We start from the raw sequence: 19,372 nt of genomic DNA on the forward strand, positions 1-19,372 counted from the left end.
TCAAAGGACCAACAGCGGGTACATCAGCATGAATAGGGTCATGCTCGAATACGGGGTCTGGAGCAACTACTGGCTCGAGGGCCACAGCAGGCTCCGGGTCGTCGAACTCCATCTCGAAATCTGCGGGGTCAGCAAACGCAGGATCAACTGGGTCCTCCATGGGCTGATCTAGGTGTATAAACTCAATGTCCTGGTCTGGATCGAACCCAGGTGGGAAGACGGGGTCAGAATCCTCATCAATGTCATGATCAATAGCAAAACTCGGGGCAGGTGCAGCAGATGATGCCCTATCGGGGTCTGAATCATGAGAATAGTGTTGCGCGCCCTGCGCGTGCGACGGTGCAGATGCCACAGACTCGAAAGAGTCTGGGACAGGTGAATGGGCAGGTGACTCCTCAGCAGGAGCATCTGCGAGTAGTAAGAGATCGCCAGCAGCTATGTGGGCCTCGCCCTCAAAATCGTCCTCTAGTGGATCCTCGTCAAACAAGTCGACGTCGTCATCAGCGACTATCTCAAGGAGCATATCAAGAATAGGGTAAGATGCAAGGGGTATAGGGGCAGGGATCACCGCAAGCGGCAAATCCCCAGCGATAGGGCCATCAGCGGGCTCAGCAACGACATAGAGCAGCACGAATGGCTGAAAATCGTCGTCGTCTGTACCGGTGGTGTCCGAAGTATACACCTCTCGCTCTGATGACACTCTGTCGTCCGATACTATGGGCATAGGGTCAGTGGTGTCCGACTCTCCTGTGCCGGATGAAGGCATATCGTCTGTAACACAAACACACGTATGCATAGATAATCAATCACATAATCAGATAAGCACATTAGTCACCAATAAGCAATCAGATAATTCTCCTAGTCCTACTAGCCTCCCAGCCTCTCAGACTGAATCTCCTAGTCTCTCAAACTACCATTCCAGCCTCTCGGACTGTTCTTCCTAGTCCCACTAGCCTACTACCTCAGCCTCTCAAACTAAGCCTCAGCCTCCCAGACCGAGCCTCAGCCTCCCAGACTGAGCCATAACTAATAAATAAAATGTGCTCAACTTTTGTTTGTAAAAACGTTTTGGATCTGGACTTAAGTGGTATGCAATGTAAAAATGTTTTCGTGAGAGCCCTAGTGATCATAGTCTAGACTCGAGAAGGAATCCTAGTTCGCTATGATCAGAGCTCTGATACCAAGCTGTCACACCCTGGTTTTGCGGAAGCGTGGGTTAATTTGGTGTGACTTCTTAATACCATAGCTTAATCACAACAAAGCTATATGAAAATAAAACCATGCAGATCATCCATTGATTTAAGTCTTAGAAACAAGATACCACAACATTGTTTTAAAGTGTTGACACATGCAACGGAAATTACAACCTACCAAATAAAAACATTGTTTGAAAGACACAACCACAAACTTAAAATAAACGCCGTTTAAGACTTGCGACTCGTCCAGGTAAAAGTCGCAATCCCTAAACATGGATGATCCCATACTCTAACGCAGCGCAGCATACCGTGCCAGATCTTTAGTTCCCTGAAATACATGTAAGTTGGAAAAATCAACAAAAATGTTGAGCGAGTTCATGTGTAGTGAGTAAGTAAAACCTTTGTAAGTATAAAAACCCTGGTATGTAGCAAATAAGGAAATAAAGAGATCACCAATGGTTTGCAAGGCCATTGATATGTGTGATGTGCAGTAGGAAGACTCAAACCTAGCAGATTTTTGCGTCGGGCACCAAGTCACCCCGAGGTCCGTTCTGTTGGGCCTGGGGCTGGGCTCGCTACACCCAGATAGATCTACCGCTACTGTCCCTCGGTCCTACTATGAGGATTAATGGCCTTAAGTTCCCGCCTACTCACTCACATGATCTAAGTTGTAACCCTCCTTACGCTAACCATACCATGTGTAAAGTACTCATAATCATAGTAACATGTATTTCACCCACGCATTTTAAAAACTGAAAATAGTTAGGAGAAAAGGGGGACATGAACTCACCGAAGTGCGTCTCTAAAAAGTATCTCCCAGACGGTCTGCTGTGCGACGACCTACACGTACTAACTTCTATTAGACGGACGGCCGTGCCTTATCTTAAGGTTTAAGTTTTTGGGAAATAGTTAGGCAACTATTTCGTAATTACAGTTCGTAACTATTTTGTAAATATGTTCCTTCCCAAGGATGGGGGTTTTAATACATGTGCGTTCGTATAACTTTGAAATATATTATTAAGTCTCACTTAAAATATATTTTTAATTCTAACTCCAAAATATAAATATTTTTCCCAAAAATATTATATTTTTTTTCACATAATTTTCCAAAATAATATCCTTGTCAAAATACACATTTATGAGTATTTTCTGAAAATACGTAAGTTACGTTGTAAGGTTCAGGTGGTATTAATAATACTGGTGTAACTTAAATATTTATTGTGAAGGCGTTCGTATTATTTTTGAGTCGTTAATAGACAGTAATATTATTTTTACCCTAAAAATAATATTTGTATAGTTCACAAAATAATCAAAAAAAAAATATCACAAGTGTTATTATGTAAAATATATACTAAATATATATTTTAACAAGTTTTATTTTGTAAAAATCCTACCTCCGACACTTGGAAGTTTCGTAATAAAAGTCGTGGCGAAAGTTATTTGGGAAAACAAGTAAAAAAAAATATATTCATAACACTTGTTGTAAAAATATTTCTAAGTGTTAGGTTTTTGGAAAAATTTCGCCAGAGTTTCCCCTGTAACTGGAGGTGGCCACGCTTTCAAGCGTATCATTTTATTTTATAAATTCAAACAACAATTTTCTCCATCAACAACAAACAATATTCCAACACTATACTATTTCAAAAATATCACGAACACATGAACTTGTGGGTTGTGTAAAAGTGTGTAGTAACTTCCCATTATTTTTAATAGATCTTTCTACTTTTATAAATGAAATCGGTTTCTCGAAAATCTTATTTTTACAGAAAATGCATTTGTACATCTTCTAGTCAAACTTACAAAAATAATTCTTTGTTGAAACCTTTCGTTACACAAGTGTCTACACACTTGTGTGTTCACAAAAAAAAAAAAAAAAAAAAAAAAAAAAAAAAAAACAACCACCTTTAGTTTTTTTTTTTTTTTTTGAAAGATCCGGCTTTAAAGATATGATTTCATTTGACACTTGGTTCTTCGAAAATACCACTTGTAGATCTTTAGATCTACTAGTTTAGAACTCCATTTTACAAACGGAATTACTTTTACACAAGTTCATGGTTATAAGTAGTAGTGTTCCTCATCTAACCACTTTCACACTTAAACATACACTAGGTCATGTTCCATGAACATGCTCTAGTCGGGTTGGATGACGATCCGAACTATCACTAGCATAAAACAACACTAAATAATCATCACAAAACTAGTTTTAAAAGTTTTACACTAACATTCATTCATTAACCATCATGTTTATTATTTTAGTAGAGTTTTAGTCTTGATCTTATATGTTTCATAATTTTTAACCGACAAAACTCTTATTAACCACTTTAGAATAGATCAAGAAGGCGTTTAGAGTCACTTACTACTAGCTCAAGGCTAGGGAAGAAACTAGTCGAAAAACGAGTGGTTAAAAGCGTCGTAGTGAGGTCCTTGTCAATCCGCAAGCACCGGGCTTCCTCGTATGAGATCCTTCACACTTGAGTGCACTTGGAATAACTTGAATGAAATTGAAAAGTGGGTGGATGGTTGTGAAAGCTCACGGCAGTAAGCAAAAAGAAAGGAGAAATGAAATTTTTTTTTTTGTTAAGTGTTGTGAAGTGGGTGGTGGACATATGCTTGTACTTATAGGCCAATTTTCTCTAATTAACCAAAGGGTATTATGTTGTCAAGATATCAAACAAAGCGATTAAAATAATCACACAATTCAAAAGTGTGTCACCATTATGGTGATCGTTCGGTTACCATGGGGGGGGTGATATTTGATTTGTTTTGAACAATGTTGTTAGAGTTTAGTTAGGCTAATTAGGAGATTAAATAGTGTGTTATGTGTGTGGTAAAATATAACGGGTGTTAGGGTATTCGGGGATCCTAACTTGCTTAGAAAAAGAAAAATAATGTTGTTGTCAATATTTTTATGTCCCGGGTTATGTCCGGTTGTTCGGTCGAATTTTGATCCGTTAAAGTGCTTAATAAGCATTTAAAGCGTCGTCAATATTATTTTTAGTGACACCAAGAATTCCCGACACTTTGGAAAGTGTCTAGTATTATTTTCCCATGTTTTTGCACTTTACTAGTTTGCTAGAATGCTGAATTTTTATATTAAAGTGCAGGATTTGTGTTTAGAATATGTTTTAGGCACATCCGGTCACTATAACTATCACCTAGTGACGCAGTTCTACAACCCTCATATCCCTACACTCTCTACTAGTGTAGTAAACTATTCCCAGCTCATACAGGCCTTAGAGGCAGTTTCTGCCTGGTGCTGGCTATGTCAGCACGTTTACTGGCTTATCCGTTCATTGTGCTACTATGCTTTTGTGCATCATGTTTGTCACTAATGTTCTGTATGTAAATAATAGAGTGACAGTTGATAAAGTATGATGCAAGTACGTGTATGTATCAGTATTCAAGTAGCAGTTTATCCACAATTTCAAGCAAGCACAGTAATTAAGCAGTAGTTAAATAGTAATTTAGTCGTACGGATACCTGGTTTGGTGAGGGTTGTCACAACTTTGGCCTCAATGAATATAATGAAAACCACAGGCAGATAGCATCCACCCACAGGGGGTCACTCTATGTCTCCAACATCCACAAAGACACTTCAACACATGAACAAAGAAAATAAACAACGCCAAACCCAAAACGCCATTTATTTGTCACATTTCTTGTAGTTTCAAAACAAAAAAGAGACTGATGACACTGAAGATTTTAAATCATAAATTGCTTCTGCTTTATTTTTTTTTTTAATTTTCTTTATCTATTGTTTGTTTTGTAATGTCAGTTAATAAACAACAAAATAATATTAATGCTATAATGAAAAATATAATAAAACGTCAAATTTAGCAAACACGTGTAAAACGCCATAATGCCATAAAAAAGCCCCCAAAAAACTACCAAACTATAATAAAATTAATTTGAACAACTAATATTATAAAAAAAAAAGCGTGAAACAATGTGCAAAGAATATAAAACAAAAGAAGTCCAATAGTTATCTAATCGCCATTGGAAAACAAAACGCCATAATTACAGTCGTCAAAAGATTTGACGTGTTACACCATTAAAACAGTTGAGTCTGAAAACAAAAACACGGTAAAACTGCAAAAAACAGTAAAATGAAACGACGGAAAACATAATTACTAACATTTATTATATTAAATTTATTTATATTTTTCAAAACGCCATAATTACCTGACATACGCGGGGGAAAAAAAGTCAATATAAAAGAAGACCATCATAACCCAAGCTCAAACACGCCAAAAAGACTAAAACGCCACATATTCTCTAAAACGCCAAAAAATTTAAAAAATGGCTAAGGTTATTGCATGGAAGTTTGAAAGGAAAGAAAAACGATTCATCATAAAGTTCTCTGACAGGAGAAGGGTAAAGGTAAGAACAATAAAAGCCATGATGGGAATGAATGAAAATGTTCAGAAGGATATCCTGGCCCTTGGGGTTCCAAGAGACAACGATTGTGAAAGAACAAGAACTGTAATAAAAAGACTGGAAAGAAAGTTTCCAGCAGAAGATGATGAAGATGATGATGATATTGAAGATACTCAAATACCAAAATTTAGCAGTTGGGTATTGCATGAGAAAGAAGGAACACTTGAAGTTACTTATCAAAACGGGGTGCATTATTCAAAACCAATGGAAGAGATGTTGAAGACATGGTTGCTATCTATCATTTAACAACTCTGTGATTTAACACCTTCGAACGATCCAAAATCCAAAGATGCAGTGATATTCATGAATAGGCTGCAGGAAAGAAGAGACGAGCTAATAACGTTATAATCAAAAATGAAATTTGATGATGAAGAATCTGAAGCAAGTGGTGAAGAAAGCGATGGGTACATCTCTGATGTAATCCCACCTACGGAAGACTATTAGTTTATTTTGATTTTCGTTTTATTGTAGTTTTATAAAATATTAATCTATGGTAATGAATTATTAACAAAAAGATACAAAACGCCAAAAATGACATGGAAAAAGCCATAACGCCAAAAGATTAACTATGTGACACAAAAGAATTAATTAAACGAGAAGAAATCTGAGAAGAAACAACAAAACGCCAAATAATTAATAAATCTACATAACGCCAAAATTATCTTGCACGCAAAAAATAAAGAAGCATGTCAAACGCGAAAATCGTGAAAGGAGAAGAATACTAAAAAGACAAAAAAAACCCCTCGGACCCTGATCATGCCCCACGCCACGTGTTCGGCCAGGATGCGTTCTCACCGTTCTCACACTTTTTGCCGTTTTCTCCTGGTCCCGTTTCTCTCTCTTTCTCTCTCTCTCTCTCTCTCTCTCTCTCTATATATATATATATATATATATATATATATATATATATAGGGACCGCTAGAATGAGAACCACCTCGAGTTGTAAGAACCGCGAGAACCACACCGTACGGGTTTTTTTTCAAAAACGTAGATGCATGTATTATAAACACACACTACTAGAAAATCTGAAATTTCTTACACCAGTTTTCGTAGGAAATGCGTTACAAAACAGGCTTTCCCACACATTTGTGACAAATACATGATGTAGGAAAATGCCTCGTAGGAAATCTGTTTCCAACGCATTTCCTACGCAATTTCCTACCCATTTCCTACAAAATCGTTGTGTCACAAACTGCTACAGATCTCCTACAACAATTCATAGTTATTTTTAATATATTATTTATGATAAATATTAATTAATATATTTTCGGAATTTTTTTAGCTACACATTTCCGACAAAAAAAAATTAAAAAATTTCATTCAGCATTATTCGTGACAAATTTCTGACAGAAAAATAAAAATAGTTGTTACAAATTTCCAACAAAAGCATTATTCGTGACAAATTTCCGACAGAAATATAAAAATAGTTGTTACAAATTTCCGACAAAAGCGTTATTCGTGACAAATTTCCGACAGAAAAAATTTTAGAAACTACAGGGACTACTTTTGTAAAAACTGAAACTTCAGGGACCAAAGTGTAAATATTTCAAAAATCTGTCAAAAAGGGGGTTCTTCCTTAAAGAACCGGCCCTTGGCAAGGATCGAACTCCTGACCTATCGTTTAGAACCGTAACGCCTTAACCAGTTTATCCTCCTACTAGGAGCTGTTAGAATATGAAACTTAATTCCTTTTATATGCCAACTAGAATATAACTTTTTGTCGGAAATGTGTCACAGGTTGTGACACAATTCTGACGGAACGATTAAATCAACTAAAAAATAAACTGTTTGTCGGAAATGTGTCACAAGTTGTGACACAATTCTGACGGAACGATTAAATCAGCTAAAAAATAAATATTTTGTCACAAATGTGTAAGAAATATAATAATTTTTAATTATTATACTAATTTTACTAGTATATATAAATATAGAAGTGTATACCCTTGTATTTATTTTTAATAAAATTAAGTAATATGACTTAGTTGTCGGAAATGTGTCACAGGTTGTGACACAATTCTGACGGAACGATTAAATCAACTAAAAAATAAACTGTTTGTCGGAAATGTGTCACAAGTTGTGACACAATTCTGACGGAACGATTAAATCAGCTAAAAAATAAATAGTTTGTCACAAATGTGTAGGAAATATAATAATTTTTAATTATTATACTAATTTCACTATTATATATAAATATAGAAGTGTATATCCTTATATTTATTTTTAATAAAATTAAGTAATATGACTTAGTTGTCGGAAATGTGTCGCAACTTGTGACGCAGTTCCGACGGAATGTTTAATTAAACTAAAGAATAAATATTTTGTCACAAACTTGTAGGAAATGATTTAATAATCAACCTTTTGTAGATTATCTCTTACAGATCTGTGACGCAACTGTCAATTAATTAGGGTTTTTTTATTTTCTGTCATTGTTGCGTCAAAAATTTGACATAGAATTTTGGAAAGAAAAATCGTAGGAAATTTGTCACAAATGTGTTTGAATCTGTGACAAAAATAATTGTGTAGGAAATTTCCGTAGGAAATTATGCACTTTTCTAGTAGTGACATTCGTAAAAAAAATTTAAAAAAAATGCCGTCCGTGTAGTTTTTTACACCACAACGTAAACCACAAACTTGTGGTGTAAAAAACTACACGCACGGCATTTTTTTAAAAAAAAAAAAATTTACGAATGTGTTTATAATACATGCATCTACGTTTTTGAAAAAAAAAAATGGTCCACCTCGCCCCGGATCAAGTAGTTCTCGCGGTTCTTACAACTCGAGGTGGTTCTCATTCTAGCAGCCCCCTATATATATATATATATATATATATATATATATATATATATATATATAGGGGAAGGTTTATTTGAGAAGAAATTTAATGTGAGAAGAAAAAGAAGAAAGGGCATATTAGTAAAATGCTATTTCATTTATAACCCATATCATTAATTTTTCTCTCTCTTTAATTAATTAGTCAACTAATCATTAATTATCCTACATATAATCTACAAAACCTACACATATCAAAATTTTCCTACATATACCATACACATTATAGAATTTTATCTTACACAGTCGAAATTTATCCTACACACCTCAAAATATATCTTACACAACTCATAATTTATCATACACAACTAGTAATTTATTCTACACTTTAAATTAAGTTGTTTTTTAATTTGGAAAAAGTAAATATTTTGAAAATGAGTTACAAATTTAATTTAGCTAGTTATTAAAGGGGAAGAATACAAATTAATGATTTATGTAAGTTTACTAATATAACCTTACATTAAAATTAAACACAAATATTAAATGAAGTAAAATAAAACATTCTTATTGGTTGAAACTTCTTCTTTTTTCTTCTTAAAAAAAATTCTTCTCATTTAAACCCTTCAAAATATATATATATATATATATTCAACTCATAAGTCTTTTGTTTCTTTTTTTCTTGGTCAACCTTGATCTTTTTTTATTGTGTCTTATTTTACTCTGCTAAATATCACAAAGTTAAAATCATTATCGGATTACCTTTAGATAAATTTATGTTTGGTATAATTCTTTACTACCCGAGCGTAAAAAAAAAACCATTTTCCAACAAAATACTACCATGAAATAATTCTTTACTATCGGAGACGTGGCCGGTTTTTCCATCAAAGCTGCTCCTCTCTCTCTGTCCATCGCTGCTCTGTTTCTCTCTTATTCTAATCTGTGTTCATACAGCCAGAGAAGCGGTGGAGTTTGGCATTAAATCCCTAAACTGACCTTTGTTACTGTTCAAAGACTTCAATTATTAATATGTGTATAATACTACCATGAAATAATAATTTTAAGGCAAATTAAATTTAGATAATCCCAACGTTCTTAATTTGGTCGATAATAATCTCAACTCAGTTATATTGCCGATAATAATACGAACTGGTCCACGTTTGGCCGATTATAGTCTGTATTAAAAATAGATTAACGGAGTTAAGTTTTTTTTCCAAATTACAAATCGATGTTTTAGGGTTTTTGATCAGAACGAGGATACGAGTTGATTGATGTAAAATTTACCTCGAAATACTGCCCCAAACAATGAAAACGATACTTCAATTCGGTGTTTAAACTTCCAATAACAAAAATCAAACCGTTTGAAGCATCATTTCGAGATAAGTTTTACATAAATCGACTCGTACCCTCGTTCTGATCAAAATCCATAAAACATCGGTTTGTAATTCAGAAAAAAAAAAAAAAAAAAAAAAAAAAAAAAAAAAAACTTAACTCCGTTAAGCTATTTTTAACGGCGGACTATTATCGGCCAAAAATGGACCAGTTTGGATTATTATCAGCAAATAACTGAGTTAAGATTATTATCGGCTAAATTTAGAAAGTTGAGATTATTTAAATTTTAAAACCAAATGAGAAAAAGTAAACGAAGTCACATGATATGATAATAATAAATATTAATGTGAATGTGAATCTTCCTATATATGAATATCATCTCACTCCATAACACGAGAAGTCTACTCTTCAACTTGAACACCCGCTCCGATCATGGCTGCAACCATGTTGCCAACCGCTTACGTGCCATCAGCCGCATCGCCCGACTGGCTAAACAAAGGCGACAACGCGTGGCAGATGATATCCGCCACGCTTGTCGGCCTTCAAAGCGTTCCAGGACTCGTGATCTTGTACGGAAGCATAGTGAAGAAGAAATGGGCAGTGAACTCGGCTTTCATGGCGCTATACGCCTTTTCTGCTGTCGTTATCTGCTGGGTTACATGGGCTTACAAGATGTCGTTCGGCGAAAAGCTCCTTCCCTTTTGGGGCAAAGCCGGACCGGCCCTTGGCCAGAAGTTTTTGATCAAGCAAGCTGCGTTGCCGGCCTCCGGTCACTATTACCACAACGGCACCGTACGTATTATATTGTTTTTGTTTGTTACTTACTTGGTTAATCTTTATTTTATCATTTTAATTATAATAATAATAATAATAATAATAATAATAATAATAATAATAATAATAATAATAATAATAATAATAATAAATAGTGTCACTTTCAAAACTAGTCATGGATCAAGTTGATTCAAGAATCTAAATTGGTTTCTAGGGGAATCAGTTTCTGACGTGACACGAAAATACGATAAGATTTTAGGTTTGTGTTGTATCCGGGTTTTATCAAGTTTGACTTGTCCAACCCGTAAACATGACCCATTTAATGTTCTTAAATTTAGGTTTTTTTTTTTTTTTTGGTGATTTTTGGCGTTTTAAATGTTCTTGATTTGAATTCTGTTTTTTTTTTTTTTTTTTGCTTGCTATTTATAATCATTTCAAATGAATCATTTTTTAGTTTTTCATCAGGTGTTTATTTATACCATAAAAATAATTCGTGATATCAGATATTTTTTTATTGATAACTGTACTCTTTTACAACAGGGAAATTAATACCAAAAATGGTATTTGTAACTTGATTAAAAATTGTCAAATACACATATATGATATATACACCCACACTGCGAATACAGGACTCTTGGTAGAGGACAAAATATGGATCAGTAAAATATCTTAAATATGAGTAAAATAAACATAATTCTTTCAATAGAATTGAAAAATATATCATCACTATATATCTCTAAAACAAAAGTTTTACTTGAGCTTTAATATATATAATGGTAGGTATCCCAACAACAATTGTATTGAAATTTGCATTATAAATAATGTAGCTTGAAACAGCGATGATCACGCCATTCTATCCAATGGCGTCGATGGTGTGGTTTCAATGCGTATTTGCAGCAATCGCAGTGATATTGTTGGCGGGATCGTTGCTTGGAAGGATGAACATCAAGGCATGGATGGCATTTGTGCCATTATGGTTGACATTCTCCTACACCGTTGGTGCATTCAGCTTGTGGGGTGGTGGTTTCTTATTTCATTGGGGTGTCATGGATTACTCAGGTGGTTATGTTATTCATCTATCATCTGGAGTCGCTGGTTTCACCGCCGCTTATTGGGTTAGTACCACTTTACATTACATGTTTAATGTTTTCTTTTTTAGTTTATAGAACTCTAAATAATTGCACAACTTTCGGAACTTCTAATAAACAATCATTTTATATATTTTTTATATTTAGGAACTTTTTATCATTTAGTATATGTTTTTTTATGATTACATACATGTTAAAAGTAGTTTACATATGTGTAATAGCCAAATTATATTTATGTGTCATAACTAATTACATATATGTTAAAAAACTAGTTTACCGTGTAATTATAAAATTACATATAAAAAAATAATAAAATTACTGTGAACATGTATGTAATCATAAAAATATACATAATAAATGATAAAATAATTCTAATTCTAAATATAAAATATATATAAATAAAAAGATTGTTTATTAGGAGTTTTGCGAGTTCTGTAAATATTCAGGGTTCTGTAAATATTCTTTAGTTTATCTAAACAGAATTTTAAAACAATGCATTAATGAAATCACAAGTTTTTTACATCTATAGTGACAATAAGAAAACAACATATATATTCCCTTAGAAACTATGATATCATACTCACTTCTTCCTTTTTTATATACCTTTTTAGGGTTCCATGTATGCCATATTTTCGCCTATGTATTCATTTTCTTTCGGGTATTTCTGCAATAAAAGTATGAAATTTTCAAAAATTACCAAGCGTGTAAGATCATATATGATATCTTTTGATGAAAAATGACGATATATCTAGTGTCTCATTGACCTTGACTTAAACGTTGGAGTATCCCAAAAGTTCCTTTATTGAGGGATCTTTCATGGGTCCAAGTCCATTGGCTATGTCTAGTATAAGGTTTATTTATATTAATCGGATATTTTATATTTTGGTAAAATGTAATTTCATATAATCGGAGGTAGTTTATACATAATAAAAAGTGATTAACATATAATGAACTCCTTTTGTCTTAAAGGCAAGATTGGAGTATCAACCGTATCATATAATTTACTTAGATTTATAAAATATACTTATTAGTGAAAATTGTAAATCTATACATTTTAATACTATATTATATCAACATATACAACTTGAATAAAAATATAACAAAATAGGCAAATAGCTATGGAAGTCATGACAATATTTCACGTATACATTTTATGTTTAAGGATGCTAGAATACACAATAATATGGGGTGGTGGTCATTAGTAAAGGTAAAGCTTTTAAATATCTTAGAAGAGAGGGGTCATGGGTTCGAGTCCACAGACGACAGGAGTAAAGAAATTACTGTTCAAAACAAAAAATTCAAAGTAACCATGTAAATTGGGGGGAAAAGCATTAATTTGTTTACACACACAAGGAAAATGAATGTTGTACGATGTGGGATATTTTGGAAAGACCTTTTGACATTTGCAAAAGTAAAGCTAAAATAAATATTAGAAATAGATTATGGTTTGTGGGCTATCTTATTTGATATTTGATAGAGACTCATGTTTCTTATTAGAAAGTCTTGGGTTTAATCTCAAGCAAGAAATAGATTATGGTTAATTTGGTGTAAATTAGAAATAAATAAGCATTGCTATTGAAAAAAGGAAAAAAAAACTTTGGTTTAATTTTTTTTTAAAAAAAACTTAATAACTAAAAGTCCAAATAAATAAAACATTAAAACAGAATTAACCCTTTAATATAGTCAGGGTTAGTTGTAACTTGAAATTCTTTCCATCTGATATTAAACCGATTTCATAGTAATTTTAATAATTTAATAACTTAGTTAAATATTAAGTAAAGTAATTATTTTCATTTGACTGTGACATTCTTCGAAACTATTTTCATGGTAATTTAAAATACCAATAGCTTAACCAAATAATAATAAGTTAATTGTCATTTTCTTTCACTAACCTGTTCTGTTGTCATGATGGTGACATGCAATGTTTGTTTTGGTCATAAACTTTGGTTCTTTTTTTAGGATGTGATTTGTATAAAAGAAAAGGTTTATTTTGTACACATATATCAGACAACCATGTAAAGCAATTTTCGTATATATAGTATTACTAAATGAGTGTTTTTTTATGTGACAGATAACACATGTTTAGTTAAATATATGTGGCTTATCAAGTTTGAAAATTTATCAGGATGACTTACTGTGAAGTTATTATTTTACTTCTAAAATAAGATGATATTTCTCTAAACATATAGTCAGTCATTTATAACTTTATAGGTTTAAAGTAAACACTTTGATTTTAGAAATTGTGGAAAACACAAAATAATTTAACTATATTCAATAAGAAAGAAATTTAAAATGACGAATCTTATTCCATATTACAAATGGGGCTGTAAACGAACCGAACGTTCAGCGAACAATTCGTAAACCGTTCGGTGGAAAGTTCGTTTACTTAATGAACGAACATGAACAAGAAATTGTGTTCGGTTAGTTAAATGAACAAACACGAACAGATGTCTCGTTCATTCAATTGCGTTCGTGAATATTCGTTGATGTTCTTTTTTTAAGTTGTTCATTAAATATTTTTTAGCATCTATTTAGTTTACCTAAACTTTTTATATCCTTTAATTCTTATTTATCTCATTACTCAAAGTAACAATATACGGAAACCCTATTTCCACCTTGTTTATGCACTGTTCCACTTTCTTTCTCATTATTCACATCGAAAAATATTCTCGACCTTCGTTCAACAATAAGGACTTCTGTAAGTGTTCATAAACCATTCGTAAACACAATGTATCCTTAACGAACGAACAAAAACAAGAACTTGTTCGTGTTTGTTCGGTTCGTTTACGACTCTAATTACAAATATTAATGATAAGTAATAAACAATCCCTCATATATAAGTTGATATTCATAAACAATCACTCATATATAAGTTGATATTCATTACTACGATGAATAAATGTTTTCAAAAACATGTTAAATGATAGAAGTAGACTTTTGTTTTTCTTTTTTTTTTTAAACGAACTTCATTAAAAACACACCTTTGACCCAAACGGGCAAAAGGTCAAACAACACACACCCCCAATCCAAACGGGCAAAGGGCAAAAAATTACAACATATACATAAGGTATTTATATCAATCACCCCAGTTAATATAATTAAAAGACGTTCTATTTTTAATCCATGCATACCCTCTCTTGACTTAATCTCCCTCACAATAGAAAGGGTCTAACTCCTTAAGATGACTATTACACTTCATGACAATTTGGTCCTATGTATTAGATCACCGGGTCCTATGTATAGATAAGATGACTATTGCACCACATGACAATTTGGTCCTATGTATTAGATCACCCGGTCCTATGTATAGATACGGAGTATTTTTTTTAACGGCTAGCAAAGCATATATATAAAAGATACGAAGTATTTTGATAATGATGTTTACACTTGATTAAAATACATAACTATATTTAAGTTTAAAATTATGAGTACTACATAGAAACTTGTAATATAAATTCTATTGATTAAGGACGATGAATAATAATTTTAAATTTATAAAGATATATAACTTTTTTATATTTTATTATTTTAATATTATAATACTTTATTATTATATTTATTTTATCATATTTCTCTTTTTTTACCTTTTTTAAAACCATATTCTCTTTGTCATTTACTTTTTGTTTTTCATAATTATTTTTTGTAAATTATATTTCCTTTGTCAATTAATTTAATATTTATTTAATAACTTGCGTTTGTTAATTTAAAAAAAAAAAACTGAAGTATATAGTTGTGCTTATCTTTCCTCATGGACATTCTGATATAAGTATTTTTAAAAATGAAGTTGTATTCAAAATAGAGTTTTTATTTTGTATCATTTTATGGTACGATGATAAACTGAACGGATTCTGGTGGTTTAGCTTTGTAAACAACATGCTTCATTTTCAAATAACGTTTATTTAACATTATCATTTGCTCCGTTTCGTCGCAACACGCGACACCAGCAAACCTACTAATTAATTAGTTTCTTAATACTTTCACAAAAACCACTAAAAGCTCTTTTGTTCTTATAAAGTCAAGTGCATGAATATTGTAAAAGAATCTACAAATGTTGTTTTTATATAAAGTTGTTTAAACAGATGATATATGAATAATAATTATTGTTTGGTGATTACTTTTTTTTAAGTGAGAGATAACAATGAAGAAAAAAATAACCAAATTTCACAATAATTTAATTTAAGTCAAACTAGAAAACAAATAACTAAATGATAACCAATATTTTATATATTTTCTATTAAGTTCACGTGAGCTTTTATAATTATAACATTTAAAGGAAAAGGATGGGAACAACTCATGAAAATTGAGTAACATTAGAGAAAAAAATATTAAGTGAACTTGATGAAACACTTATTGGATTACTAATTTAGATGTAATTTTCCCCTTTTTTTCAATGGGTATATATCCCCCCCCCCACACACACACACACACACACACCCACCCCACACATTAGTGGTGCATAAAAAACCCGAGCTCAAAAAAAACCCGAACCCAGGTTTTTTTCAGCCTGATTTATACGCAGGTTTTGATAATACCTGTGCCCAGGTTTTACAATACCCGTACTCGGATTTTTTTAATTACCGCACCAGGTTTTTTGAGACCCCATTATATATGCACTTTTATGATATATAATCTTGTAATATAATATAGTGGAAATTTTATGTTATTATGGTAAAGTTTTTAAACCCAAAAATGGAGTTGGAAACATAAAAATACAAAAAAAAACATGAAATAAAAAAGGCAGCAACATTGGGTTTTTGAATACCCGCACCGGCTTTTCTAATACCGGACCCGGAAACTAGGTTCTTTTATACCCGCAAATAATGTATTTTAATACTCTGGGTATTGAAAACCCAAACCCAAATACACCAGGTATGTATGTGATACCCGTACCCAGGTATTAATAAAACCCGGTTATGTGCACCTCTACCACCTATTAATGCTATATATTAATTGTTTAATTAAGTTTGATAGCTAAAGTAGATAATTTTACTATCCATTTTTTTTCTTTCATTCACTATATTAAAGTAGGCAGTCTTATATTATATATCAAGCACACTAGCGATAATATAAACTATATATTTATTTAAAGATTCTAAAAAATGACAAATATAAAACATGAAGACCAAACTCCAGGGCCGGAGCTAGTGTATTAGAAGGGGTAGCACGGACTACCCCTCAATCCTGTCTCCGTACCGTTTTCGTACTGTAAAATAAATAAATTTTTTTTGATTTTATACAAATGACTGGTCCTCAAAATAATAAAATTATGATGCCCCTAAATTTTTAGGCTAGCTCCGCCAATACCTACCTCTATTTGACAACATACACTAAAATGTACAAATAATGGTTGCACTTTGCAGGTAGGCCCAAGATTAACTGTGGATAGAGAAAGATTTCCACCAAACAATGTACTAATGACATTGGCAGGAGCAGGGTTGTTATGGATGGGCTGGGCCGGTTTCAATGGTGGTGATCCATACAGTGCCAACATAGACTCCTCAATGGCTGTACTCAACACCAACATCTGTGCAGCCACCAGCCTCCTGGTCTGGACCTGGCTCGACGTCATTTTCTTCGGTAAACCCTCTGTTATCGGTGCGGTCCAAGGCATGATCACTGGGCTCGTGTGCATCACCCCTGGGGCCGGTTTGGTTCAAGGGTGGGCTGCCATTGTAATGGGTGTTCTTTCGGGTAGCGTACCGTGGTTTACTATGATGGTGGTTCATAAAAAATGGACTTTGTTGCAAAAGGTTGACGATACGCTTGGTGTCGTCCACACGCACGCGGTGGCAGGGTACCTTGGTGGCGTTCTTACAGGTGTGTTTGCGGAGCCCACGCTTTGTTCGTTGTTTTTGCCGGTGACAAACTCGCGTGGTGGTGTTTATGGTGGTTCGGGTGGTGTGCAGGTATGGCCCGGTTTTGGGCTATGGTTTTTTTAAGCCTCTGTTTAGGGATTTTTGGTTTTCACTATGGGTTCGGTTTTTTCTCTTTTGTTATTTCTGCTTGAAATTTTTGGCCTAAAAAACAATTCCCAAAAATAATGAACTAAAGTTATGGGCCTAAATTTTTTTGACAACACCATTTATTAATTTCTTATAATTTATTTAAGATTAAAAAGATAATAATTAGCCCAAATTTTAATTACAAACATTTGAATAAAATGATTTATTCCATCCAAAAACAAAAAAAAAAAAAACAGTTGATTTGAGTTTTACGAGTCCGGTTACTTTTTTGGGGATGAGTACAAGCAAAACCGAAATCAAAAGGAAAGTTTTGTTTTTTAGATAACATAAAACCAAATCGTCGGTTATGGGTTGGGTTTGGTTAATTCGGTTCGATTATGTCGGTTATTTTAGTTATTGGTAGGCTATTTGGGTTTCATACACGCCCCTACATGCAGGTACTAAAACAGTTGGTCGGTGGTGGGTTTATTATTGGATGGAACATAGTGGTGACCTCGATCATTTGTGTGGTGATTGGTCTGGTGATTCCGTTGCGGATGTCAGATGAACAGTTGTTGATTGGCGATGATGCGGTTCATGGTGAGGAGGCGTATGCGTTGTGGGGAGATGGAGAGAAATATGACGGAACAAAACATGGGCTTTATTCCGATGATACCGGACACCACCGGTCTGCCAGTGGTACCACTCAGATGCTTTGAAAGTTCAAAAGTTTAATACAACAATCATCATACTATTTGATTCTCGTACTATACGATAGCCCCAAGTTTGGCCCGACACCCCCCGTGGACCCTGCACATACAAGGCCTCGTGTCCTCAGGGTTTGCCCTAATTGTACTTTTGATTATGTTGATTATGGTTTCTCTCATGTGTATCTGTGTTTTTAAGTGATAAATTTATAATTGTCCATACAAATTTTAGTGACCGTTTGTTTACTCAGATTGCTTTGTTAAAGCCCAAAACTCTATAAAGGCCCCCACGGCCCACCCAAAACGATGTGTCCTTTTAGAGCCCAAGCTATAAATGATAACCACATTAGCCCATTAGCTATCTAGGCTTCTCGAACTCTATTGGCCCATTCTTATGTTGAAAGAAATATGAGAGTTAATAAATGTTAGAACTTAGAATGCTAGAGAGAGTTTACTGGATTAGTTAATTATTTTTCAATAATCAAATCGACAAAATATTATATTGAAAAGTTTTTTTTTTTTTTTGTTTTTTTTTTTTTGTTTTCTTTTTTTTTTGGCCAATGATCTCTAGATCAAGTGGTGGAAGGCTTGCATTTCTCTTGAGAGATGCAAGTTCAACTCTCACTTGGGGGAGAGTGAGGCATTGATGGGCAATGATAGGAGACTCAGGAAAACATGAGTTCGATCCTTGAGCCAAATGGGTTTTACTGGTAATTTCACCGTCGTGCCTACGGGCGGGTGGGTTACCGGGTTTTCCCCGGAATTGGTGGTGGACTCGGGTTACTCTCGGAGTACTCCGTTTGGTCTAGTGGGTGCCCCGAGAGTGCTTGAGATTGATTATGTTGGACGTTTAATTTTTTTTTTTTTTTTTTTTGAAACTGTTAAATTACCCATGTATTAATTAGCCTATAAGTAACATCATTGTTTCAACTTTTATAGACTATATATCATTTTGGGTGATAACTTGTTTGGAGAAAGTAATTTGGTTAAACAATACAAAAGTGTGACTAGTATTATTTTTTTAAAAGAAAATATTAAGTTATATCTATGATTCATTATTTCTATAAACGGGTTGGATGAGTATTTATTTTAATTTATTCGTTTAAAAACTTATACTAAATTTAAAAAAA

At 33.3% G+C, this 19,372-nt stretch overlaps 1 protein-coding gene across 1 annotated transcript; it reads left to right on the top strand.

Annotated features, from left to right (window-relative positions):
- Window positions 1-10,114: 10,114 nt before the first annotated feature.
- On the top strand, window positions 10,115-18,492 carry LOC110877572 (ammonium transporter 3 member 1). Its single transcript, XM_022125729.2, has 4 exons — window positions 10,115-10,523; window positions 11,333-11,620; window positions 16,954-17,499; window positions 17,994-18,492. Exons 1-4 carry the CDS (start codon window positions 10,164-10,166, stop codon window positions 18,252-18,254), a joined length of 1,455 nt encoding a protein of 484 aa, XP_021981421.1. The 5' UTR covers window positions 10,115-10,163; the 3' UTR covers window positions 18,255-18,492.
- The last annotated feature ends 880 nt before the right edge of the window (window positions 18,493-19,372 follow it).

The sequence above is a fragment of the Helianthus annuus genome, chromosome 9 (genome assembly GCF_002127325.2).
Source record: "Helianthus annuus cultivar XRQ/B chromosome 9, HanXRQr2.0-SUNRISE, whole genome shotgun sequence".
NCBI lineage: Eukaryota > Viridiplantae > Streptophyta > Magnoliopsida > Asterales > Asteraceae > Helianthus > Helianthus annuus.